General features: G+C 51.6%; 1 protein-coding gene across 2 annotated transcripts; it reads right to left on the bottom strand.

The window, feature by feature from the left end:
• Positions 1-21: 21 nt before the first annotated feature.
• On the bottom strand, positions 22-26,919 carry LOC105474072 (CTD small phosphatase 2). Of its 2 annotated transcripts, none has more exons than XM_011728377.2 (8): positions 26,509-26,919; positions 9,517-9,665; positions 7,604-7,660; positions 7,068-7,169; positions 6,420-6,476; positions 4,310-4,402; positions 3,987-4,172; positions 22-3,810 (listed from the first exon to the last, which is right to left on the bottom strand). In XM_011728377.2, the coding sequence occupies exons 1-8, from the start codon at positions 26,570-26,572 to the stop codon at positions 3,685-3,687; spliced, it is 834 nt and encodes a 277-aa protein (XP_011726679.1). In that variant the 5' UTR covers positions 26,573-26,919; the 3' UTR covers positions 22-3,684. The 2 variants fall into 2 exon arrangements, with proteins under 2 accessions (XP_011726679.1, XP_011726680.1); XM_011728378.2 differs by having other exon boundaries at positions 7,622-7,660; positions 26,509-26,906.
• Positions 26,920-27,686: the final 767 nt, after the last annotated feature.

Below are 27,686 nucleotides of genomic sequence, written 5' to 3'. Positions count from 1 at the left end.
GAAGGTCAGTGGCAGCTCACATTCCTGGATAGGTTTTTAAAACCACTTTTATTAATTAATTGTAAGTAATACAAATATTCCAAAAATATAAACAGACACTTAATGGCGTCCTGCATTTCAAGTTTTTGAATACAACAAATTTATCAAACCATGAATCTGTAAGCAAGGTAGTCAGCATCCCATAGCCCAGTTACAGTGGGAAGCAGATCCCCTACCCTCCAAGTGGCGTCTTGAAGGGGGAAAGCGGCACGAGATTGAACATGATAAGCAAAAAAGCTCACGAGGCCCAAAGAGGAGGGTCCACTCCAGGGGCAGGCCCTACAACGTTAAAAGAATGGGGGCAGCTGGCCTGACCTCTGGCCTCCTCTTTCCTGGCTGAATGTAGATATTTACCGGCATTTAGAAAAAAGGAGAAAAAGACAGAACTAAACCCCTGTTTAGGAAAAAGGGACCGAGGAACAGCAGTGGTTAAGTAATCCACTGAGGACCTGAAGGGGAAAATGAACTTACCTTTCTCATATACTTGACCTGGCTAGGACACTAAGTGCCAGACAGCCTTCTGAGGGGACTTTCTTTCTAAATGAGGCCTCAGGAACAGGTAGGGGCAGCAGAATAGAGTAACATCCATTTCCCAGGGAAAGACTGCCTTTACACTTCCCATGCTTTTAGCACAAAGCAGCGTCTGGGCCACTGTTACCAGAGGTGAGTTTATACATTTACAAAATGCTTAAAATCTTTGGGAGGCAGAAGGAAGCTAAACAGAAGGTCCCAGGTTAACTGAAGGAAAATTCACTCAACCTTTCTAGTAAGGGACCCATGGGCCTACAGAGTGTCCCCTCTACAATGTGCAGAGTGGAAACCCTTACCTGACCCTTTTCCAAACTGGTCCTGTGTCCAAAGCTCCCCCTATGAGAGGGACACGAACATCAGGCTTTTGATTTAGAAGCCCAATCAGAGAGACACACTGTGTCCCTGAAGAGGCACCTTAAAAGAACTGAACCTGGCAGGTAGGCAGATTCCTGGCATGGCTTGAATTGGTGCTGACCAAGCATGGTGGCCTATTACCTCCCAAAGACCAGTCTCAAGTGGGAGGGGCTGATGGTGGGAAGCCCTAGAACAGAGTCCGAGATGAAGCAGCTTCCTCCCTGTCTTGCCCTCCAAAATTGAGTCTGGCCTGATTCCTCTGAGGAGCAAATTTTACAGTCATCCCTCACCCTAACACACGGTGAAACTAGAAACCCGACAGCAAATAATGACTAGGCTGGCTCTGGTTCACATGAATGGACCCTGGCTAGGTTTGGCTGAGTAGCTTCTCTGGGGCAAGTGGGAATGGCATTGCTGTGGGGGAGTTGCAGGTGGGCAGGCAGGGTTCTGATGGGAGCGAGGCCTAGAAAGCAGGGGCTTCATGCAGATGCAGCAGGGACACTCCCACCAAGCCATCCTGGGCTTTGGTCATGGGCCCCACACCAAGCACTTGGACAAGCCTGTTAGGAAAGGGGGTGGCACACGCTCTTCTTTCATCTGGAAAAACATGGAGATCCAAGGGAGGGTGGAAAGGGTCCTAGAAACTCAAGTCAGCTTAGAGCGTCTTATTGCTTATTTAGTCAGAAGAGCCTAGCTGGGCCCATACAGAAAAAGATTTGGCCAAGGGCTAACCCTTAGGGTGGGGCTTGGAAGAGAGGCCCCTCCTGCAATATTAGGATAGCAGCCTAGGCCAGGCCTTGGGTCCAAAGCCACAGTTGGCTCTAAGGGTCTGAGCTCCAGCTTTCCTTCAAGAGATGGTATTTCTGGCTAGCATATGGGGCCCTTTTCCCTTTAGGTACACTGGGACCCCACAGGCCAGGGGAATGATGCTGGCGGAAATGACCACATGAGTTTTGGGGACTCTGTTCCACTTTGATTCCAAAGAGAAAGACAAGGCCCTATAACCTTGTAACAGGAGGGAAGGTGGTACCACAACGCTAGAGAAAGATGCCAGCCAGCCAGCCAGCTACCACTGAGAGCACCAAGCTGCTGCTCTACCCTCTGCTTTTCTCGGAACTTATTAGTTCCTGAGGCTGGACCTAGGGTGTGGCAATGGAAGGGATAATGGGGAAGAGTCCTGAGTGGGTGGTGTCCCTGCACCTGAAGCAATTCATAAATGCTTTGTGATACCTGCCTCCAGGGAACAGAGATGGGAATAGGAGCTCCCTCCCACCCCAGGAGGGAGGGAGGGAGGGAAGAGAGAACCCCACCCACCCAGGGAGGCCATAATTAAGGCAGTGATGCTGAGGTGGGGCTCCTTTTTGGGAGGCCCCTTGTGCTCCCAATTACAGCAGCACTTCCTCATTTTCCACCCTGGGAAAACTTCCATTTCATGATGACTTTAATTCTAAAGCATTCACTATTAAGAACCTTTAAAAGCAGGAGATACCCAGAGTGCAGGTCTGAGGGGCTCACTCACTCCTGTTACCAGAGGCAGAAAGCATGTGCATTAGGCTGGCAAATGGCAAGAACACTCATTCCCCCTCAGCCCAGGAACAGCAGAAGTTCTGAGGCCCTCGGGAGGCAAAGCAACAGCCAGGAAGGATGAAGGCTGGAACAGACAGAGCTCAGTAGAGGATAGGCCCTGGGGGAAGACACAACAGGAAAGAGCCCTGCCCAAGAAATGGGAGGGGCTGGGGCAGCTTAGTTCTCCCCAGCCCTTGGAACAAAAGTCCTTGCACCAGCACCAGCAGAGAATCCCTGAAGAGCAGACTTATGGAAATGATCCCGAGCTCAGCTGATCCACAAGTCACGGGGACACACATGTCCACGCTTTGAGGATTTATCTTTTCCCTGCAACCCCAGCGCTGCCGACATTCATCACAGGCCCAGGATTGTAACTTTGTCAGAAACAAACCAGGCCCGACACTCCGTGTTTAGAAAGAGAATTTTAAAACAGAGTCAAAAGAACGGAAATCAGTTATCTGTCCTCTTCCCGGGCAGGGAGAAAACCTCCTTCCCCACGTTTGAGACTATGACTAGGTGGTGAGGAAGGCAGGCTCAGCACCCCAGCCTTGCGGAAACAGAAAGGGCCCGTCCCAGGCACTCAGCTGGACGCAAGCACAGCCTTTGGGCCACAAGACCTGATGGCCACTGGGTGCTGGTCTGGAAATAAGTCCTCATCTTCCCAGAAATGTGATCTTTTGTCTGCAGCAGCTGGCTGGAGAAGGATTTCAGAAAGGTGTGTGCCTGGAGTACCCAAAGGCATACCCTTCCTTTATCCTTGGCATAGGCCTTACAACACTGAGGAAAGGCCATGGTTTGGCAATGGAGCCTTCAATAGTCTTCATCCCTATAGAACTCAGTGGCTCTTAGGGTGACAGAGGAGACAAGCTAACTTGGGAAGAGTCTTGGTCTTTCAGCTTCTCCCCCACTGAAACACTATATGCTGGGGCCACAGTTCATGGCAAAACACACACACAAACACACTCTCTCTCAAACACACATCTCAACAAGGTGGTGGCAGATAGCTCTGGGTATCGTTGCTCTGGCATTTGCCCACTCGGCATCTAAGCTGTCCTAAAGCTCTTTCCAATTACTTCTCACTCTTTACGGGCTGTGTGGTGAGGCACTCCAGCTTCTACTCTGTCACGCTGATCAAAAAGGCACAGTGTGGGAAAGTCCCCTACTGGGATGGCCGTTGCTTGGAAGCAGGGCAGGCTAAGGGGCCCGCAGCTGCCCAAGGCTGGTGTAGACGTCCTCTGCTCCGCTCAGCTCCTCAAAGATTGGGATCAGGTTCAGCAACTCAGTGTCTGCCATGTCATCAAACCAGGACTGCACAGGCACCTGGTGGGGGGAAGATGTGGTGTCAATCTCCCAACTGCCGCTTCCTCCTCCCTCACCCCAGAGCCCTAGAGGGTGGCTGGGTCTTCCTGGAGGGGTGTACTTCTCTGGTGGAGCCCACAGTTCCAGTCTGCTTCCTCTCCCAATCCCTACCGTGGAGACGTGTCAGGAGCACTCACTGCATTCTCAGGGTGGAAGATGTAAGAAGCAGGTGAGTTGTCCAGGATGAGGGTCTTCCTCAGGTCCCTACCCAGGCGGCTGAGGTCCTTGACGTAGCAGCCCTGGTGGAACACGCAGGACTCACGGAATAGGCGGGCCCGGAACACCCCACACCGATCCAGCAGGTCTGTCACAGGGTCGGCATACTAGGAGGAGAGAAGATGCCTTAGTATGGATGCAGTCCTGGTCCTCCTGTGGCACCCTAGGGACCAAAAGGGAGCTGCTGGACCACCCCTGTGGCCACCACACCCACTCCTGGTTCTTCCCTCTCACCCCTAGGTACCTTGGCCAGGCTGGCAGTGAAGAGAACACATTCAAAGAGTTCCCCCATACGTCTCAGGAACTCATCCACATAAGGCCTCTTGAGCACATACACCTGAGGAAGAGCAGAGCAGCCTGTTGGAAGCCTCCCTGTGATGAAGCTTTGCAGTACGAGGTACCTTCACCAGTTACAGAGAGCAGCAAGGAGCTCTCAACCCCTGCAGCCCAGCCTCTTGGACTACCTGGCTGGAAGCCTGCGGCCCCCTGAGGGTCCACAGACCCTGAGAACTGGCTGTATCCCCTCACCAGGTTTCCAATGGATCAGTGGTCCCAACCTCAACCTGGTGCAGGAAGAAGTGCATACACCTTGTCCCAGGAGCCATCTCTGTTTCCGGCGGCGGACCATCAGCTGCCTCCAGAAACAAGTAATCAAGAATAGGCCTCACAGATGGAAACAGCCTATCCTGGATTACTTGAATCCAGCCACAGCCTCTATGGGAGCTTTCTGTCCTTGGCTCCAACAGGACAGTCTGTCCAGGTCACGATCAGGTAATGAACTGCACCAGGGAGCAGTGACTTTTTCCCCTCAATGGCCCCATTCTAGACAGATACCCTGCCGACTCTTGCTCTGCACCAGATTTTGTGCTTGCTTCTGCCAGCCACCCCTAACACCTGCGTCCACCTTTACGATCTTGCACATTTTGGCAAGTCCTTTGGCTACCTGACCCCCCATCGGTCTGCACTCTATTGCTTCCATGACTCTAGCCTACACAGGTGCTATCAGAACCATTTCCACAAAGGTCCTTTTTCTTTTCTTATTTTTTAGAGATGGGGTCTTGCTGTGTGAGGCCAGGCTGGTTGTAACTTGTGGGCTCAAGTGTTCCTCCTGCCTCAGCCTCCCAGAGTGCTGGGATGACAGGTGTAAGCCACGGCACCTGACTCCCAAAGCTCCTTTACCCACATAACTCCCGAGCTCAACGAGAGTCAGCCTGCCGTGACTCTCCCTCCTAGAGTGGGCCTGAACTGGCCACCAACTCACCAGACCCCTCAAGAGCTCTGCAGGAACCCTCTGTTCTAGGCAGCCACAACTTAGCATCTGTTAGCCTGCCATTCCTTTGACCTCCAACAAGCCCCTTCCTCATCCCAGCTATTCATCAAGTCTGGCATCCTTTCACCCACCTTGGGCAGGTAGTTAGTGCTCCCTTATTTTAACCTCATCCTTTTAAAAATTATTCATACCCTTCCTTGTTAGCCAGGAGTTCACAGTGTGTATCTGTTTGAAAATATGCCTTCACCTGTTCTACAAGGGTTTAGCACATCCCTATACCCTCAGCTAGACTGTAAAAGGGCTGCTGGACCAAGCCTGGTTCTGACCGGGGCCTGGCAGGTCTTCTGGGCAGGCAAGCTGAGTAAATGGTCTTTCACTAGCAATGTCACATGATCCTTAAGCCGGGACTGCCTGGGCTGCAGGCTGGAGCCTGGTCCGTTTAGATTTGAGTGCTCTTTACATTGACAGACATACATTGAGTACTTCCTCAGGCAGAATCCAATGGAGGGCCCCAGGGAAGGCAGTCAGAGAAGGCTTCACAGAGGAGGAGATGTCTGGGCTGGGGAGGAAGAAAGTCACTAGCTATTCACAGTGGGGGTGTGGGGGGGGAGCATGGGCAAGAGGGCATTCCAAGCAGAGAAAATGGTTACTACTGGTTTCCTTGCCTGTTACAGGAAAAGAGATACCTGGTTAAGGTATCTTAACAGGTATAAATACCTTTCTTAAGGAACAGAGAAATGTAATAAATCATGTTAACAGTGCTGGCCACGTGAGAGGATGGTGGTTAACAAATGATAGCTATTATTATTATTATTAAATAAAATGTAAACTATTTTTTTAAACAGCTTGGTTGCAAAGAGAAAACAAGGGTGACAGCTGGGGGGGATATGGGCTGAAACTCTTTTTTTAAGATGAGAAAGCCTTGAGTGTGAAAGATACCAATAAAAAGGGGAGGCTGGAGTTATAGAAAAGGGATTAGCTGACAGAATGCAAGCCCTGAGACGGGTGGAGGACCCCAGTACGCGTGGGGCAGAAGGCAGACCCCCCACCCTCTGGGCTGGGTGTGGTCGGGCTGGCAGCTCACCTGGTGAGTGGTCCCTTCAATCTCTATAGGCACTATGAAGTCAGCATTGTTGATTGGCTGGAAGGCAGAAAAGTTAATGCTGTCAGCATGGTCGCAAAGAAACATGAGGCCTCCACCATAACCCTAGGTGGGTGGGGAGAAACAGATCTTAGAGACTCCTGGAAGTGCCTCTGGCCGCCCCATTAAGGGGTTCTCACCCTAGTTCAAAATGTGATATCCCATTCTGGTTTTCCCTACTCCTTAGCACCTCCACTCTGACAAATTCTACCTGAGCTGAGAGTTTTGGGGCCTGAGTTTCCTGATGAGACAAGCAGGGGCAAGGGCCAAAGGTGATTCAACCACTCTTTTAGGCCTGCCCTGCACAGAGCCCTGGTGGCTGTCTGTGCTATGTGGCTCAGGGGCAGATGCAGCCTGTTGAGAGTGATTGGAGATAGCAGCCCTGGTGGAACACACAGGGTTCCTACTCAACAGTCTTTAGTGGGGCCTCTAGATACCTGTGACACCAGGGTGGCCAAAATGCCAGAGGCCTGGCCTTTTCCCTTCTAATCTCTCCTCTTTCCTCACCTTTAGCTTCCTTACACAATTGTTGTCAGATTCACAAAAGGGCCCAAGATAAAGGTAGGAAGGGTTCCCCAGACGTTGAGTTACCTTAAATGAGCTATGCACAAGGGTTTCATCGAGGTCAATGACCACACAGATCCTTCCTTGATCTTCCTCTGTCACCTCTGGGAGCAGGCAGGTCCCTGGGATCTAAAACCAAGCCAGGTTGCTGAGATCTGCCCACCAAGAAAGCCCAGTTGTACCCCTTGGCATAACTATGGGAAGAGCTGGGCTGTTTGTGGAGACAATCACCAACCCAAGATAGGCACCTCTTAAAGGCCGGGAAGAGAGAAGGTGGAGTTGTTTCATTGCTTTCAGCCTCCCAATGGGACTATTAAGTGATCTGGACATTGGAGGTGGTGGCCAGGGCTGGTGTGGGATGGACAGCAGCTGTGGGAAGAGGGCATGGAGCACCAGCTGTCCCCTAAAATCTAATGCCTTGCACACAGCAGGCCCTCAACAAATATGGGGAATAAATGGCTTCGCAGGTCAGGGAGGTGGCTGGCCAGGCACCAAGGACTATGCACGTCACCCTGCCCATGGAGCTGGCAGGGATCACAGGGTCCTGGCTTCTGAGTACTTACCAGGCCAGAGTCACGTACCTGGTAGAATTGGTACTGGAGACACTGGAGCAGATCCGACTGAGGAAGAGGAGGAGGTGGTCAGCGCCATCTCACCGCCCTTCCCACCCCATTCAAACCCGCTACTTCTGTCTTAAGCCTGAAGGGCAACTTTCTCCTGCAGACCCAGCCACCTGGAAGCTCCTACCATGTGAAAACTTACTTTTCCTAGGAGTGGGGCAGGAAAAGGGAAAGGCTAGAGCTTCCTTTCCACATTAGGCCTGGTGAAGGATGAAGAAGACAAGTGTCCCTGTTCTCAGTTGACACTGCCTCTCAATTGGACAAAGTGAGGAACAGGGAACTCAAGTAACTGATTCAGGGACACAGAGTCGAGGCAGAACCAAAGTCTGAATTCCTCACAGTGGCAAACTCTCGCTAAGTCCTTAAACTCAGCTTCTCTTTGAGAATATGTTGTTTTCTATGCACTCCTTAGGGGTTATATGGGGGAACAAGCCCTACAAAACATCAAGTAAGCCACACTGTGGGTACCCAAAATGTGAGGGGAGGGAGTGCAGAGAGATCAGCAAGCCCCCCCACCCCAATTTTTGCTAATATAAATATTATGACCGCTGGGCGCAGGGGCTCACACCTATAATCCTAGCACTTTGGGAGGCCAAGGCGGGCGGATCACCTGAGGTCAAGAGTTCGAGACCAGCCTGATCAACATGGAGAAACCTTTTCCATCTCTACTAAAAATACAAAATTAGCCGGGCGTGGTGGCACATGCCTATGTAATCCCAGCTACTCGGGAGGCTGAGGCAGGAGAATCGCTTGAACCCGGCAGGCAGAGGTTGCAGCGAGCCAAGATCATGCCATTGCACTCCAGCCTGGGCAACGAGAGCGAAACTCCGTCTCCAAAAAAAAAAAGAAAGGTTACAGTTTTAAGTGTTCTTAATGAAAACTCTGAAGAAAAATTAAAATCCTAGCACTTAGATAAACAATGTGGCATTCAGTGTACTGCCTTCAAATCTGTGTCAGCAGACTTTTTTCAGAATGCTATATAATTACACACTCTGCCTTTTTACTTAATGTTGCAAGTCAATACTTCTCCATGTTATTGAGAACTCTGTAAAAGCTAATCACTCAGTAATACTGTCATGTTGTATTTTATTTAACCATTTCCCCTACTGCAAAATGCAGTGATTTTTCACTGATGTATGTCTTCAGCCTGGTCTTGAGAAAAAGGAAGGACAACCAGACCTCAGTGTTTCAGAGAAGTACTACTGGCTTTTGGAGCAGAATAATTTTTGTTGGTTGGGGCTGGCCCCACCTGTGAAGTACTAGACATATAAAAAATACCCACAAAATCCCAAATGCCTTGCGTGAGTACAGGAGAGAATTACTGACAGGAGTTATTAACAGCATGGTAGTTTCAATTCCTTGGTTCCCTGTAAGTCAGGTAACTTGGAAGTTAGCTTTGCATAGTTGAGAACAACAACACAGGCTTTAGAGCCAGAGAGATCTAAGTTCAAATCCTGACACTACTATTTATCAACCATGAACTCTTCAGGTGCCACATAGACCCTCTCCATAAACCCTTATCTGCAAAGTGTAAATCCTGTGATCTCCTTACAGGGCTGCTGGCTAGATCACATGAGACAATATATGCAAAGCACCTTGCCTAGTTCCTGGAACCTGGAAGGATCAGGATCACAGGGGCCGTCAGAAACCACAGGGACATCTGAATGGCCCATACCGCAAAGGGGAAGGAACAGAAAGGAAATGAACTACTTATGGAAGGATAGAGGAAGGGCCCCTCTCAGCCAGAAATCTTTGCAACCTCAGGCAAGGCTTCCTTGTCTGGTTGCCATCATTGGCAGGGATCTCCCACTAACAGTCCCTTCTTTGCTGGCATCTTACCACCCCAACCCACCTACCTTAGCAATGGTGTTTGCTTCCTCCTTATACGCGGCGAGCTCAGTGGAGGAACTTGACTGGCCAACATGCTGGGCACGAAAACAGCAGAAAAGGGCCTTGAAAATGTTACGTCCACGAGGCTTCTTAGGAGAGGACTTGGAGACCAGGCCTAGGGTGGACAGAATGAGAAGCCTTAGCTCTAGGGACATCAGTTTCTGTCCACAGATACTACCATGCCCATAGCTCTTCCAGTTTGTAAGCTCTACTAGGGCACACAGTATACGGCTGGTGAACAACCACATACAGTTAACAGTAAAACATACATGTTTATTCCAGCCTTTTCTCTTTAAAGCAGGAACGTCAGGAATCTCCATTCTCTGGGTTGGGAGACCTGAGCTACAGAGCATTTATTCTTCATTCCATGGGGGAAGATGAGGCCAGGCACAGAATCAAGGTGTTGTGCTGCTCCAGCTGCAGCCCACTCAAAATTAATTCACGAAGACAAAAATCCTCCCTAACATCAATTCCCAGGAAGGCCATCAGTTCCAGACAACGGAGTAACCTGGTCCCCTTCGAGTTAGTGGAGCTGTAGTTCTGTTCAGCATCAGCTTCCCTAGATACTAGGTCAGGGGAGGCAGAACTGAGCCCAATTTGCCTAAAAACCTCAGGCTAGAGGCTGGGCGCGGTGGCTCACACCTGTAATCCCAGCACTTTGGGAGGCCGAGGCAGGTGGATCACGAGGTCAGGAGATTGAGACCATGCTGGCTAACACGGTGAAACCCTGTCTCTACTAAAAATACAAAAAATTAGCCAGGCGAGGTGGCAGGCGCCTGTAGTCCCAGCTACTCGGGAGGCTGAAGCAGGAGAATGGTGGGAACCCGGGAGGCGGAGCTTGCAGTGAGCCCATATTGCGCTACGGCACTCCAGCCTGGGCAACAGAGTGAGACTCCCTCTCAAAAAAAAAAAAACAAAAAAAAAACCCTTCAGGCTAGAAACAAGAGACTAGGAACTACAGAGCAGCCCCAGCCCCAAGGAAGAAGCTACACTTTTTGTTCACAGTCTTGTCTTCCTCCTCCACTCCAGCAGCTCTCTTTAAGGCCCCCCCACCCCCACCCCAGGATGGGGAGCCTAATTGGTAAAACACAAGATACCATGGATTAGCCCCTTGGAACACACATTTGCAGCCTCAGGTTCTAGGGTGATAGCCTTGCTTCTGGACTGAAGCTGCTTAGTCCTACCTTGATAATTTGGGTGGTGGAAACAAAGTCATTTTAATAGGAGACTTGGCAAGACATCCCCAGAAAGGCCAAGCAGATACGGAAAAAAACTATGAACATTACAGGATCAACTAGAAACGGACTTAAGGATAGCTTTTGCGCTGGGTGTGGTGGCTCATGCCTGTAATCTCAGCACTTTGGGAGGCCGAGGTGGGCGGATCACTAGAGGTCAGAAGTTCGAAACCAGCCTGGCCCACATGGTGAAACCCCGTCTCTACTAAAAATACAAAACAGCTGTGCGTGATGGCATGTGCTTGTAATCTCAGCTACTTGGGAGGCTGAGGCAGGCAGGAGAACTGTTTGAACCCAGGAGGTGGAGATTGCAGTGAGCTGAGATCATGCCACTGCACTCCAGCCTGGCTGACACAGCAAGACTCTGTCTCAAAAAAAAAAAAAAAAAAAAAAAAAAGATTATCTTTTGCAAGTTCCTTCTGCTATAGATGAACTTTTCTGACGACTGTTGAGCAAGAGTGGAAAGCTACAATGTGCACTGTGGCCAGGAGGTGGCGCTGCACAACCACTCACAGAATGGTCCTTGGTCCCAGGTCTCTTCTCCAGAGGGTCTTGAGTTTCCCAGAGCCTGAGCCGATGGGCCTAGTGATTAAACCCAAGCCATTCCAGTTTAAAGCACAGGGCAAACTACTGTGCAGAAAAATGGATGCCGGAAATGCCTCTGTCTTTGTGGGGGAAAAACGAAAGCAGAATGTACCACGAAGGACAGACAAACTGCCCTGTGTTATTACTTGGGACAAAGATGAAGGGAAGAGGAAGACAATGTGGTAGGGGCTACCCAGGAGCAACACACCCAGAAAATGCACCAAGGTGACCCTTGCAGAAGTGGATGATGGGAGGGCCATATAACATCCAGTTACTGGGTTGCCAGTGCCCCCTGGAGAGGAGCAGGGGAAGATCAAATTACTCCCCAGGACCAAGGGTGGGAAAATGGCCTTTACACAGCAGTTGGACAAGTACAGTCAGCATCACCCCCTAGGATAAGGGACTCAGCTCTGCCTCAACAGAAAGGCAAAGGACTTCCTGCAGGTGCAGGCTCACCCTCCCCTGCTGGCCGGTCCAGAGCTTGCTCTCTCTCTCTCTCTCCCCCTCTTCCCTGGGTTAGGCCAGATTCCTTAACATTGGTATGGCCATTGGAAACCTTTTAGAAAATGAATGGGCCTTTCCAGCAATTAGCCTAAAAGCCTAGACATCACTTTCAAGCTCCTGGCTCTGGAAGAGGAACCAAGATTTCCAGGGACAGGGATTTTGTCATGAAGTTGTGCTGGGGACATCCCCCAGAGCCCTTTATCAAGGAGAAAAAATTCAGAGCAGAGCCCAGTGCTCAAAGAGACCAGGATAAGCTGGGCGCGGTGGCTCATATAGGAGGACTGCTCAAGCTCAGAAGTTCAAGACCAGCCTGGGCAACATAGTAAGACCTCATCTCAAATTTAAAAAGACAGGCCAGTCGTGGTGGCTCACACCTGTGATCCCAGCACTTTGGGAGGCCAAAGTGGGCAGATTGCCTGAGGTCAGGGGTTTGAGACCAGCCTGGCCAACATCGTGAAACCCCGTCTCTACTAAAAATACAAAAATTAGCTGGGCACAGTGGCGCACACCTGTAGTCCCAGTTACTTGGGATGCTGAGGCAGAAAAATCGCTTGAACCCAGGAGGCAGAGGTTGCAGTGAGCTGAGATCGGGCCACTGCACTCTAGCCTGGGCAACAGAGCGAGACTCCAGCTCAAAAAAAAAAAAAAAAAAGGGAAAAGAAAAAGAAAAGTCATCAAGACAGAGGTTCCTTGGACTTTCCCTATTTCTATGCTGAAATTGGAGGGAAAGGACAGCTTCCCCACCTGCCTGTATGGCTCACATTAAATTCTAAGCCCAGGGACTCAGGGCAGACGTTGACACAAAGCTCCAAGACGAAAGCTGAACCATTGCTTTCCCTTTGGTTTATGGTTTCTTCATGCAGAACCACAATCAGAGGCTTAACCCGGGCACAGAGCCTTTTTTAAAAGGCCGCACAGCCTGGGCTTTTCCTGAAGAGAGGCTGTCAGGAATGCACTCAGCATCTTAGTGACAGACGCTGTGAAGGCTGAGTAATCCTGAGAGGTTGGGGGGGCGGTGAAAGGGGCAGCTGGCTGGGGGCATGGAAAGGCCTGGCTTGTGCCCGCTGCAGGGAGCCCAACAGGCAGAAACGCCTCAGTCCTAAACAGGGAGGGAGCCTGGACTCTGCAGGAGATGAGGGTCTTCTCAAAAACACAATGTGGCCGGCAGCCCCTGGGCCTCTGAGCCCACAAATGCATTGAACTTGGGGGCAGGAGCTTGAAGCAGAGTACCTCAGACCCACAACAGCAAGGTCAACACCTCAGGCATCCGTCATTCCCCACTCCCCTGATGGGGTCCTGCTTCCCTCCAATCCTTTTCCAGGCTGGCTGTCCTCCTTACCTTTCTAAATACTACTCCAGAGAATTCATCAGAATGCATCAGCCTCTCCCAGCATGGCTGCCTCCCTGCAAGGCCCACAATGGCCGCAACTCAGTGCATTCATCAGCCTCTGTGACCCTCTGCATACCAGGCACTCAGTAACTTTGGCTGAGTAAATGACTCCAGGGTCCTCCAGGGCCTGTCACGACTGCAGAGCCAGGACCTGGGGAAGCCCCCACTAATTTGCAACAGCCCGGAAGAGTTAGATAGAGAAGCCTCCTTTATGTGAGGAGAGGAAGGTGAACACTGAGGGAGCTGGGGCCCTGAGGCAAGCCACTGAGTCTTTCTAGGCCACCGCCATGTTTACTGAGCATCACGGATGTGCCAGGCCTGCGTTAGACACTTGACATCATTAGCCTCATTTAATCCTTACTATTAACACTTTGGTAGGCACTAGTTCTCCACTTTACAGAAGGGAAACTAAAGCACAGAGAGGTTAAGTAACCTGGCTCACGGTCATGCAGGTAGTATGATAGCAGAGCCAGGATTCGAACCCAGATCTGCCTGAACCCAGAGCCCAGGCTCTTAACCATTACCCTGTATAGGGTCTCATACACATTTACTCATGCAACAAATGGGAGGTGTAGGGGCACTCTCAAGGTCTCTTCTGGATAACTTTTTTTTTTTTTTCTTTCGGAGACAAGAGTCTCATTCTGTTGCCCAGGCTGAAGTACAGTGGTATAATCATGGCTCACTGCAGCCTCGATGTCCCAGGCTCAAGCAATCCTCCTACCTCAGCCTCTCAAGTAGCTAGGACTACAGTCTTCTTGGGAACTTTTGCTCTCTGCCTCTCTAGGATGAGCTGGTAAAGGACCAGTCTGGGGTCTAGCGCCTGCCCCTTGCCCCAGGTTTTCTTGGGCAGGCTGTCAAAGTTGGAAAGGGTAAAACAGCGCAAGGTTCTGGGATTCCACTCCAGGGAATCCACCCCCACCCCTGCCTGGACCTGCTGTGACCAGCAGATACCTCTGGGAGATCAAGATAACAATGGGGGGAGAGGAAGAAGGAGGGGCTGGAGCCAGGAGCTTTGGTCCAAGACCTGCACTGTTCCTTGGGTTTAAGGGTGAGGGAACCACAGAGTTCAGAGAGGGATCTGAAACTTGTGTCAAAGAGCCTTTCACATGGTTCCTTTCAGCCAGCACTCAGCATTGTGTCCTTGACAGCCAGGTGCAGGCCAGCCCCTACCCATCTGTGTGTGATGGGGAGGGGCACAGCCTGCCCTTCCAGGAGAGGAACACTGGGCACAAGATGATTTACAGGCCCACAGGGATTTCCTTCTTTAAAAAAAAAGAAAACAGAGGCCAGGCGTGGTGGCTCATGCTTGTAATCCCAGCACTTTGGGAGGCCGAGGCAGGCAGATCACCTGAGGTTGGGAGTTCGAGACCAGCCTGACCAACATGGAGAAACCCTGTCTTAGCCTGGAGTGGTGGCTCACGCCTGTAATCCCAGCACGTTGGGAGGCCAAGGCAGGCAGATCACCTGGGATTGGGAGTTCAAGACCACCCTGACCAACATGGAGACACCCGGTCTCTACTAAAAATACAAAATTAGCTGGGCGTGGTGGCGCATGCCTGTAATCCCAGCTACTCGGGAGGCTGAGGCAGGAGAATCGCTTGAACCCGGGAGGTGGAGGGTGCAGTGAGCCGGAGATCGCACCATTGCACTCCAGCCTGAGCAACAAGAGCAAAACTCCGTCTCAAAAAAAAAAAAAAAAAAAGAAAAAGAAAAAGAAAAACCTCGTTTCTACTAAAAATACAAAATTAGCCAGGCGTGGTGGTGCATGCCTGTAATCCTAGCTACTAGGGAGGCTGAGGCAGGAGAACTGCTTGAACCCAGGAGGTGGAGGTTGCGGTGAGCCAAGATCACGCCATTGCACTCCAGCCTGGGCAACATGAGCGAAACTCCATCTACAAAAAAAAAAAAAAAAAAGGATGGGACCTTGAACTCCTGGGCTCAAGCGATCCTGCCTCATCCTCCCGAAGTGCTAGGATTACAGGTGTGAGCCATTATGCCTGGTCCACACAGGAAATTCATTGCACATGGTTTCCCCAACCAGGAAGGGCAGGACTCCAGCGGATGCCATGTAGCCCCAGGACAAGCTGCTTTCCCTCCTTCATTCCCTGCTACCCTCTGTGGACATCCAGCCCTCCTCTCCTGCCCAGATGCAGACGTGCTTCTGTCTTCCCTGCCCCAAACATTTGGTTTGGGGCTAGATGTCTGAGAGGACCAGCACAGACCCAATGAGGGAAGCAGCTCTGGCTTAAGAAGAAAGTGAGCTGGTGGCTGAAGACAGGGAAGCCAGGCCAGCCCTCCAGCTCACTGCTGTGAGGCTTCCTACTGAGGCAGGGTGTGAGGAGAAGAGGGGATGTGAGGAGTATGCCCCCACTGGGGATCATCAGGGCTGAGGTCCGGGCTCTGCCAGTTACTGACTCAGCCACACAGCCTTCTGGAGCCTTAGTTTCCTCATCCATAAACTGGGATAACAGCAAGCCCTCACTCAGGACTGAAAGGATAAACGAAGTTAGAGTAAGGCACTGTGCGAACTCTAGAGCTAAATGCTGTGCTTGTTTTAATTAATTATCCAAGAGGAGAGGACCACTAATTGGCAACATCATGGGCCTCATTCCAGGAGGCCAGCAATAGCTCAGGAGCCCTCCCACCATCATCACGTGGATGAAGCCCAAGAAGACGAGGGAAAGGTGCCTGAGAGCTCTACTATGAGCAGGTTTCAGAAAGTCAAAACAGCCCCTATACCTTCTCCCCAATCCACAACAAAATTTGTTTTCCAGCTCACAAACTCCCTGACTAGGTATTCTGTGAAAAACAAAAGCAAGTAAGACTGTTTCACTTGAGACAAAAATCACCATCTCCCCTGGTATTCACCCCCACCACCCTCAAGAAGTACCAGGTGAGGACACTATTTGCCTCTGCCTCTTAAGAAGCATATGCATGGGCCGGGGGAGGTGGCTCAAGCTTGTAATCTCAGCACTTCGGGAGGCCGAGCCTGGTGGATCACTAGAGCCCAGGAGTTCAAGACCAGCCTGAGCAACATGGCAAAATCCTGTTCTACAAAAAAAAAAATTAGCCAGGTGCACCTGTAGTCCCAGTTTGGCAGGCTGAAGTGGGAGAATCACCTGATCACCTGAGCCCAGGAGTTCGAGGCTGTAGTGAGCTGTGACTGCACCACTGCACACCAGCCTGGGTGACAGAGTGAGACCTTGTCTCAAAAAAAAAAAAAAAAAAAGCGTATGCATGTACTAACACGTGAACACATGCACACATACACATAAATGAAGACCAGAGTGACCAGGGCAACAGTATTTTTAATCTTCTCCTGAAGGTCAGGTCCAGATACCACTTTTGTCAACAACACAGCTTTGTGTCCCAGCAAAGGAACTTCTCACACATCTGCCTGGCATTTGGCAGAAGGTAACCTCTGAGGCAATCAGATTTTAACAAGCCCATTCACGTAGAAAGTTGCTTTCTTTTTTGGTTCATCCCCAGAAGTACTTCCTTCCCCACCACCTCCCATCCCCCACAGCAAAGGACTTAGCCTTAGCCTGGCTATCACTATAAAATGGCCCCTCTGAGGGGCCTCCTTCCTCTCAGCTATTGGAGGAAGGAGAGTATTTGGAGCATTTCCGGCCCTTCTTGGCCGGCTGCCTGAACCCTGCAGCCAAGACACATTTGAATGGGACTCCCCCATGGAGAGAAGTCCTCCCAGGTCCTCTGCAAGGGGCATCTGTGCCTTGGCTATGGACATACCCTAAAGTGCCAGGTGGACGGAAGAGCTCCTGGGACCAGCAGGTGAGTCGGCAGGGAACAAAAGAGAGTGGGATGCCTAGGTAGCCCCCAAAAGACTGCAAACAATGGGGAGGGTATACTGCTTTCACACCCGGCCACTGACACTGTTCTCTACTGCTAACAAGTAAGGCAGGGCCGGACCCAGCTTAGCACTGGCTCCCAAAGTTCCAAAAAGTAACTGTGAACTAACTGCACGGACATTTTTTGAAAAAAGCAGTTTTACACTTTGGGAGGCAAAGGCGGTGGGGATCACTTGAGATCAGGAGTTCGAGACCAGCATGGCCAATATGGTGAAACCCCATCTCTACTAAAAATGCAAAAACTAGCCGGGTGTGGTAGCGAGCTGCTGTAATCCAGGCTACTCTAGAGGCTGAGGCACGAGAATCACTTGAATCCAAGAGGTGGAGGTTGCAGTGAGCCAAGATCATACCACTGCACTCCAGCCTGGGAGAGTGAAACTCTGTCTCAAAAAATAAAATAAAATTAAATTTAATTTAAAAAAGCAGTTTTAGCCATGCTGTTTGGTTCATACCAGCATGTTGTATGCTGGTGCAGGGAGGGCACCAGCAACTGGGGCAGTCCTACCTAAGCCAGTGTCTCCATTAGTTCCCTTTCCCTGGGCAGGAGAGCTCCCTACATGGCTGTCTCTTCTTTCAGACCTGAGTCCTTAATGCCACCTGTGGGGCGAGGGTCACAGGTCACACACTTTCTTGTCTCTCCCCCTTCAGCAGTCTGTTCTCTGACCTCAGCTAGAGAGGTCAGAGGACTCGGTTTTGGGAGCAGGGGACTTCTGGCAACTTCTAAAGGATGCTGATTTCAGAATCAGCCTCTAAAGGAGTTATTCCCAAAACACCCTCCTGGGCAGCTCTAACATACTTTAAAAACGTGCTGGGTTGGGGTGGGCCTCCAGAAGTAGTAGGTCCTGGATCAGAGACAGAGGAGGCATTTCCTCATAGACAAGTCAGCTGCAGGCTCAGCCCTGCAAGCCCCACTCCAGAGGGCTCTTGGGGGATGTCAGGAAGTGATATAATAGCCCACAGGGGAGCAGGGACAAGCCTGAGATGCCATCCAAGAAAACTCAAAGGGCTGGATCCTGCCCCTGCCTCAGCAGGAGACCCTGCCCTATGTAGCACCAGCCAGAGCAAAGATTGTTAAGGGACTGGAAACCACACTTGCCCACCTGGAGTTCAACCCCTCCGTCCCCTTAAGGAGGTGTAGAACAAGCCCCTGTGGGAGGGGCTACACACAGACACCCTCTCAGTGAGTGTTTCAAGTTCCTGCCTTGGTGCTGTGCCCTTGACTCCTGGAATGCTTGGATACAGTTGAAGCCTAGGAAGAATCCAGTGCTTCTTTCCCTTCCAGGTATGTAGGCCTGCTTTAGGTTGATACAAACGTGAGCTGGAGAAAGTAGTGAGGACACAGGACAAAGCAAGGGTATCTGTTCTGACCAGGGAACAATACATAAGGCACCTAGACTTGAGTTCGAATCTAGGCTCTGCCATGTGTAAGGTATGCAGCCATGGGCCTCAGTTTCTTCATCTGCAAAACGGGAAGACTACCTATTTCTCAGTGTCAGAATTACGGGGAGCTCAGGGAGAGTCCTGGTCCTAACAAAAGCTTGGTAAGTGTCAACTGCTACTCATTAAGCGTAGAGCACTTTCATACTCCTACCTCAGTCCCCGTTTCAAAATGTTCACATTAAAGGGACCATAGAGATTTCTTCTAACTCATTTCAGAGGTTACCTCATTTCAGAGGTAGTAACGGCCAAACCGGAAATGATGTTTTCCGGGACTCCACAAAAACCAATCACTTGCACAAACACATACACACTCATTGAGGCTGGCCAACCAGTTCCTCCTTCATGTGGCTGGCCTCTGCAGAAGGACTGGAAGGAGTCTGCCAGGGAGGCACCCATCTCCAGGAACATTCGCCTTCTCCCCCTACACCCCTCAGCTTCACCTAGGACCAGCCAAGTTGTATAGGTGAGTCCACTTGAGAAAGCACTGATCTAGACATCAGGAAACCCAGCTCTTGCTCCAGTTCAGCTTCTCAACAGTTCCGTGGCCTTGCTAGGGCACAATTCTCTGGGGTTCAGTTTCCTCATAAGTCAATCTGGAAAGGTTTCCCCTGCATGGTCCCTTAAAAGGTGGCTTTACCTGAAGCATGCACCTGAAGCATGAACTCAAAGGCACTCAAAAAAGTGAAATGCCAGACAATGCAAATGTCTGGCTGACACTAGCCATGTACCCTTGGGCAAAGTCCTTCCCCTCTCTCTGTGAAAGTTTTCTTAGGCCAGGCGCGGTGGCTCAAGCCTGTAATCCCAGTACTTTGGGAGGCCGAGGCGGGTGGATCACGAAGTCAGGAGATTGAGACCATCCTGGCTAACATGGTGAAACCCCGTCTCTACTAAAAATACAAAAAACTAGCCGGGCGTGGTGGCGGGCGCCTGTAGTCCCAGCTACTCGGAGGCTGAGGCAGGAGAATGGCGTAAACCCGGGAGGCGGAGCTTGCAGTGAGCCGAGATAGGGCCACTGCACTCCAGCCTGGGTGACACAGCAAGACTCCGTCTCAAAAAAAAAAAAAAAAAAAAAGAAAGTTTTCTTTATCTGCAGGGTGGGCGCGGTGGCTCACGCCTGTAATCCTGGCACTTCGGGAGGCCGAGGCCGGCGGATCACGAGGTCAGGAGATCGAGACCATCCTGGCTAACACAGTGAAACCCCATCGCTACTAAAAATAAAAAACAAATTAGCCAAACGTGGTGGTGGGCGCCTGTAGTGTAGTGCCAGCTACTCCAGAGGTTGAGGCAGGAGAATGGCATGAACCCGGGAGGTGGAGCTTGCAGTGAGCCGAGATTGTGCCACTGCACCCCAACCTGGGCGACAGAGCGAGACTCCTTGTCAAAAAAAAGAGAAAGTTTTCTTTATCTGTTAAGTGAGGTTAATTCCTCTTATCGGAAAGGAAAAGTTGTCAGGAGAACTGAGATACTAGATACAAAATGCTAGGAATAGTACCTCGCCTATGGCAAGTACTCTATAAATACTGGCTATAACCTTTACTGGGTAAACAAGGATGGATCATTACTCTGTCCATTTACTCTGAAAACTTTAGGACTCCTCTTGAAGAGCCACAGATCTTTAACAAAGAGTAAAACTGGACCACCAAGAGGAATTTTCCTGCTCGGGGCAAAACAGGCAGTTGGGGCCACTGCTGTGCCTACCTGGCTCTTCTCCAGGGGCACCTGTCAGAGCCACAAGGAGCATTTGGAACACATGCATGCCTGACCCACCTGCCCGTGAGCTGATTCAGTAGATCCCAGGTGGGGGGTCTGTATTTTTAGCAAGTGTCACAGGAGACTCTGATGTGTGTCCCTGGCTGAGAACCAACAACTAAAGGTGCCAGGGTCTCTGACTAACCCAGGGCTAGAAGGCAATTCAGCCAAAGTCCCCTTGGCCCCTCTCCCCACCATACCTGACTGGCTCAGTGTTTCTGCAAGCCTTGGAGGACTCATGCCCAGGATCCGGTTTTCTTCTCTAGGGATAGTTCTATGTGATGTGAGACAGAAAACCTGGGTCTGCTGTCTCTACCTGCAGGCCCCTGTTCCTGTGAAAGAGGGGTCCTAGCTCTATTCTGCTGTGGGAACAGAACAGCTGGGATCTACTATCCAGGAAGCCTTCCACAGGCAATCTGAGCCTTTCCATGAGTCTAGTCTGCTTGGCTGTCACTGGGACTGGGGCCATATTTCTTCCCTGGGAAAAGTGCAGGTGGGAAAGTGCAAATTCAACAGGATGGAAAAAGCTATGGCAAGAAATAAAAGAAAGTATAGAATAAAAAGAGAGTAAGAGCAAAGTCTGATTTGGGGGGATGGGGGTTGGGGAAGGACTAGAGCACCTAGGAGGGAAATGGAAAGGTCAGATCCACTCAGAGATCAGGTTCAAGGCTAACTCCTAGAATAGCTAACATAAAACAGGGCATACACACTTTTGCCTAGAGGGAGGCTGTGGCGTTCACTGGAGTACCCTGTGATAACAGATCCTGGTGCAGGCATACTCAGACCTGAAGGGCTGGGCATTTTGCCAAACAAAGAAACTCCATTCTATTTGGTCTCTGGTCCAGAGATGCTTCCAGTTTTAAGAAGTCAACTTATCCACTTTAATTTCTAGTAGTTTCTTCGTAAGATTTGTATGTTAATGTGCTCATCTGCATCCCAGTTCAGAACTACTCCTCCATTTCAGAAGAGAGAGGGAAATATGTCAGGGCCACACCCAATCCCACGTCCCCAAGACAAGCGAGTTAATTCCATGCTTCCCAGAGCTGGCTAGACTAAGACAAGATGAAAAGCAGATCAGTGCTGCTTTTGTACTTTCTCAATGTTGGACCCTAAAACCACAGCAAAAAACAAATAGCTTAAGAACATCTATTTCTCTTCAAACCCCATTTTCTTTTTCCCCTCTTACTAAAATTACCTAAAAGAAACCTCAATTTCTCTGAATTCATTAACTCTCAAAGCAAACAGTGAGAGAATGTAGCATACAGTTGTCTTGAATATTCGTTATATCCATATTTGAGAACCTCTAAGGAGGTTTAGACTTTAGAGATTTAGACTTTAGAGACTCAGAGGGGGCACATGCCTGGCCTTCTCCCACCCCCAGATGCCCAGGCATCAGACACAATGGTAAAAGTCCCAAAGCCCAGGCAGATAAAATCACATCCCAAGTCACATGACACAAAGAAGGGGTCTGTGCAGCAAGGCTCTTTGTAAGCCTCAGAGGTTGATCCTTCCAGAAGGCCCAAGCCCCCACAGTCAGTGTCCCCTCTGACCCCTGGCCACCTGTCTTGAAAACTAAAACCCACAAGACTACGTGCTGTTTACACGGTGTCCTTGGGGGAATGGAGGAAGGCGAACAGAGTCGTCTCACTATGTAAAAAAGGAAGACGTTAATATTTATCAAGCACCTACTAGGTATAATAGAAGAGTAGATATCATTATTACTATTTTATAGATAAGTTACTAAAGTGATTTATCAAGTGATTTATCAAGTCTCACTGTGAATAGGAAAAGAAGGGATTTGAACCCAGGTCTGAAGCAATTTTGCTTCAGAAACAATGCTTTGAAGTAACAATGAAAACTTTAACCCCGACCCTGGTCCTACTTCATCCAATCTAAGAACCAAACTGACCATGATGGGAATAAAAGACAATACCCCAAATTACCCAAAAACTACCAGGAAAAAAAAAATGGAGGAGGAAGAGGAAGGGAAGCTATGTATTGATATGTACACACATACACACATAATCCCATATATATTTACATATTGCTTTTGTTTCCCATACTTATTTATAAACACTTTAATTCTCCACAGGTTGGGAGCATCAATTCACGTTGGCTAGAAATGTGACTTCTTTAGTATTTACCATTTTAACAAAATCCATGATAAGTGATTTGGAAGGTCCCACGGAGAGGATGAAATGACACCTTTCTGTTACCCAGTTTCTTTAAGACCTCCATGGTTGAGAAGAGAGGACAAAGGAACACCCCCACCTCTGCCATCCTCCGAGGGATTTTTCACAGCAATTCCAGTGCTGCTCAGTGGAAAGCTCCGCAAGTCAACTGCAAACCCCCAGCCCCAGATGTTAGACATTTACAAACTTTGTTGCTGATTTATCAGCACTCTTCTGCGATTTTGGGGGCAGGAGCAAACACAAGCTTAAGTCACCACACAGGCTCCAACCCTTACCCCAAGATGGGGGAAAAACTCCAAAGGAGATGCAGGAGGGAGCCTCAGCAGTCACTGTGAGAGCACAAAGAGGCCAAGACCCAGGGTAGGCAAAGGAAGGTGAGAGGCACCAGCAGGGCAGGAGGAGGAGTCAGCTATAAACATGGAGGCTTCCCGCCCCCCACATAGCAAGCTATGGAAGGAAGCTTCCAGCAAGATTCATGTCTAAGCTTTTCAAGTTAAAGTCTTGGCTACATCTACAATGAAGGGTGCCTGAACAACTTCTTGAGGGAATAAGGCAGAATTTCCCCCTTATGCGGATAACAAAAGAGCTAGCCACCCTGAAAACTTGCCACATCCCAATTTTCAGAGATGGTCAGTCTCTCAGAAGAATCCTTGCGATTAGCTATCAGAACCTGTCCAGTTCCGCATGTGAGAAGGTAATCCAAGGCATCATCGAGAGGAAGGGGCATCAGGATTCATGGACAACAAAAAAATCTCTGATTCCTCCAAAAGGCGTGTGGGTCAGAGAGCTCCCAAAGAGGCTGCCTCCACCAGTTCTCATTTCACGTTGGGAGGTTACAGGGTGGGTCTTGTTTTCTTGGCTTTTCCCCATCTAATCCAAAAGCCAAGGTCACAACCTCTTAGCAATGGGGTGACAATCTCATATAGAGCTGCAGTAAACAGCCATTCTTGCCAAGCTGATATTAACATTTCTTTTTTCTTTTTGATGTTACACACAATCCTGTCCTTGCTGTACCAGAAAGCCATTTCACCCATCTGTCTGGGAAGATGATCCAATTTTGGTGCTTTTATCATCAATGCTTTCAGCAACTTTGTTCTACTTCCCCTACTGTAATTACTTTTGAATCATCAACACACCCAGACAGCCTTAAACCTCAGAGAACAGAATGCTAAAAAAGAAAAACAAAAATCTGCAATGGCAAGTAACTTCACTAAATAGCCACCCAAGCTAGGAGCAATTTGTTTCTTTCCAGAAATTTACTTATTAATAATAAGTACCTCACACTCCTTCTTCCCCTTTTTCCAAAGGCAGGCAAGGCATGGAGATGGGATGTTATGGACAGGAGGGAGTGGGGAGAAGCAGGAACTCCAAAAGGAGCTAATTAAAACGTCTGCTTCCCCAGTCCCCCAGCTTTTGTTTTTTGTTTTGTTTTGAAGATGTAGGTTTTGTTTGTAAATGATGTGGGACTGAGAAAGTTGGTTGAGTGGCTGATGGGTGCCTAAGCAGCCCAGGAAGAAAGTATGCCCTCTCTGGAATGCAATCAAATTACATGGGGAGGGGCTGGGGAGAGGCCGGGCGCGGTGGCTCAGGCCTGTAATCCCAGCACTTTGGGAGCCTGAAGCGGGCTGATCACCTCAGGAGTGAAGACCAGCCTGGACAATTGGCGAAACCCGTCTGTACTAAAAATACAAAAAAATTAGCCAGGCGTGATGGCGCGCGCCTGTAATCCCAGCTACTCGGGAGGCTGAGGCAGGAGAATTGCTTGAATCTGGGAGGCGGAGGCTGCAGTGAGCCGAGATCACGCCACTGCACTCTAGCTTGGGCAACAGAGTGAGGCTCCGTCTCAATTAAAAAATAAAAATAAAAAATTACATGGGGAGGGACAGACTCAGTGGCTGCTGGCTTAAACCACACACACAAAAAAAGGGAAACATTAACTCCAAGAAAATCCAACACCAGCAACTTAACACTGCCAAGCCAGTTGCTTTGCTTTCTGCTGTTATCTATTCTGTGGCCTGCCATTCACCCTGGTGGATGAAACTTCCAGCTCTGATTTCTACGATGCCCCGGCGCAGTCCACCTATCCCTTACTCCTTGCGTGGTCTCACGATGCCCAAGGCACACTCCAGAGCACAGGGCTCCTCCCCCTATTCATCACCACTGCCCCCTCTTGAATCCCCCCACATCTGGATTTCTTCCCCTCTGGCTAGCTCTTAGGGCCTTTTCCTGGGATGAGTTTGGGAAGGGAGTGGGAAGAGTCAGGAGTGAGCTATGAACACACGCAGCCTCCCTCCCTTTTTCAGCCGTCAGCACAGTTGAGCAGCCAGCAGAGGCGGTGAAGTTGCCGCCTGGGTCACAGTCTGGTTAGTGATGCAGCCAGGAGAGCAGAAATCATGGCAACACCGAGGTCAGGGAGGCCGGAGCCTTCTGGGGGGTTGGGATCTGAGTAGGCCAGGCTCATCCCTCCTCAGGGCAGGCTTATTTAAAGTCCGGCCAGTGATGCAAGAGGAACACACTGCCCCCTCCCCCACCCCTAACCCCCTCCCAGCTCCTCTCGTTCCACTGGGAAATTTGGGAGAGGCTGACACCACCAACTCAGCGTCTTTGCTCCTAGGGAAGTTGGGGGAGCTCCTTGGAACGTGAACCCCAGGAATTAGTGACCTGCTGACTAATGTTGCCAAACGGGTAGACGTGGGGCACACAAGGCCCCGAAGCTGGCCGCCCACCAGGCTCTAGGCCTCAGTGTGTTCAACTGCAGCACCGGCCCCTCGCGCTCTGTGGAGGAGGGGCGGGAGCGCTACGGATTCCGCCCCAGGAGCCAGCTCCCGCCCCAGCCTCCGGGGCCAGGTGGCCCGGGTCCGGCGGCTCTCCAGAGAAACGCCACACTCGTCCTTACACCCCGCGGAAATTCTGCCGCTATTTTGGACACATTCTTCAAGGCCAGAAGAACGTGGCGGAGGGGGAAAGAGTTTCGAGTCCCCCACTGTGACCAAACTAAGAGGTTCCACCCTCGCTCCCCAGCTTTCTCCCGCCCCGGGAGAGGCCTCGGCCGCCGCCTCACCCCGGCGAGGGCCTGCGGGCCCCCTCGCGCCCCCACCTGACACTCTGGAAGGCGGGGGCCGCCAGCCCCTGCCCACAGAGAACTCGCACTTTTTCGCTGCGCGATTCAGAACCACGCCGGGTCTGATGCCATCCGGCGAATTATGTAACCAGGGACACCGCTCCCGAGCTAAACAAACGCGGCTCTGTGTGTGCAGCGGCGGCCCCGGGGGAGCGCACCGGGCAGGGAGGGGCTCTGGCCGGGCCTCGGAGTCGGGCTTGTTTGCTCAGCGAAACTAGCCAGAGGCAGCCGGGAGGGAGCCCGGCGCCGCCAATGTCCCGGGGCCCGCGCTGAGCCGGGGACCCGCCACGTCTGGTCTGCCAGGGCCCGGGCCCCTCCCCCACCGCGACCGCCCCCGCCTCCAAGTGGTGAACTTGGTCCCAAGTCCCGCCGGACGCCGTCACCGCCAGCTAGCTGCCGGAGCGACCTCGGGCTTGGGGGGCCTGGAAGTACTGGATTCCAGTCCCGGCTGCGTTCCATCTGGGGGTCCCTCCGTCACCTTCCTAACCCCTCCCGCGATCCCAGGGCAGCCGCGCGCGGCTGTGAGGGAAAGTGACGACCCTATCCCCCAACTCCGAGGGGACGGACGCGGAGTGGCCCAGTGCTTCGAGAGCGATCCCTCCGTCTCTCAATCCCGAGGGGAGGGGTTGCGGGAAAGGGTGACAGCTGCGCCGAAGACGCCCCTTCCCCTAGGGCAGCCCGTGCAGTCCCGTGCAGCCCCCACGGAGGTCTGAGTGCCAGCCGGGATGCGGGGGCGGATGGACCGAAGGGGTCCAGTCGGGATCACTGGCTCTGAGCCCGGGAGGTCAAGGGCCGAGACCTGGGGTTCGGGGCTGTGCTAGCCCCCTCCTCGCCCGGGGGCGACGCAAAGTTTTGGGAAGTTGCTGCCCCTACCTTGCTTGGTGAGCACCAGGGCGTCTTCCCTCCGCGCCTGGGTGATGATGGAGCCGTGTTCCATCTAACAATCCCGCGGGCCCGGGCTGGCTGGGCGGGAGGACGGGCGGGCGGGCGCGCGGGCTGGGCTGGGCTGGGGGGCCTGGGCGGGGGCCCGCTCCAGCTCCCGAGATTCCGACTTCCACAGCTGTTCACATCCCCCCTCTCGTTTCCTCCCCGGGCCGGGAAGGTAGGCGGCCTGTACAGAGGGCGGGCGGCCCGGGCAACGGCTCCCCCGGGTGCCCCCGGCCCCGATCCCCCGGCGGCAGCTCCGGGCTCCTCAGTTTGGGTCCAACATGGAGAATCCGGAGCGAAAACAAGAGGAGGAAATGGGACACGGGGCGGTTTCCAGGCTCCCCCCTCCCCTCCGTACTCCAGATAAACAACCCGCGGCTGCAGCGCCCACCCCCGCGCCTCCCGGATCTCGACCCGGCCTCTTCACGGCCCACTGGAGCTTCCCGCTCCGGGGCTGCGTCCTAGGCCCCGGGACCCTCCACCTGTGAGCGACCGGGGCTTCGGACAGTCCCGAGCTTTGCTATTTTGTTACGGAAAAAGCGAATCCTCAAGGGGGGTGGGGTGGCGGGCGGGCGGGCTGGCGGGCGGGCTGGCGGGGGAGACTTGAAACCGCTCCGGTGCTCCGATTGGCTCTCTTGGAGAAAAGGGGCGTGGCCCCTCCTTACTATGCGGTGAGAGGACCTAACAACATTCCAGGCGCCACGGCCACGCCCCCGGGCCACTCCTCCATCGCCAGACTGCGGCCTCCCAGTCTCCTCGGCCACACCCCCTTCCCAACTATTTAAAAGGCCACTCCAAAGCTCACGTTTCTGTCCTTAGTGGTGGAGTGTTCTTGTCTCGGTGGCTGCACTCGGGGAAAGTGGAATGGTTCTGCCCTTCAGGGGTGACCAGGACAAGCCGCTGAGCCTAACCGGACTCCGGCAGGGGATGGGGCGGATCGGAAGTTACCTTACCCCTTGCTTAGTCCTCGAATCAAGGACCTACCAAGTCACATAAAAGTACAACCGTCGAGGCCGGGCGCGGTGGCTTACGCCTGTAATCCCAGCATTTTGGAAGGCCGAGGTGGGTGGATCACGAGATCAGGAGTTCAAGACCAGTCTGGTCAAGATGGTGAAACTCCGTCT

Source organism: Macaca nemestrina, chromosome 10, assembly GCF_043159975.1.
Source record: "Macaca nemestrina isolate mMacNem1 chromosome 10, mMacNem.hap1, whole genome shotgun sequence".
Classification (NCBI taxonomy): Eukaryota; Metazoa; Chordata; class Mammalia; order Primates; family Cercopithecidae; genus Macaca; species Macaca nemestrina.
This window is presented reverse-complemented; position numbering and strand designations above follow the sequence as displayed.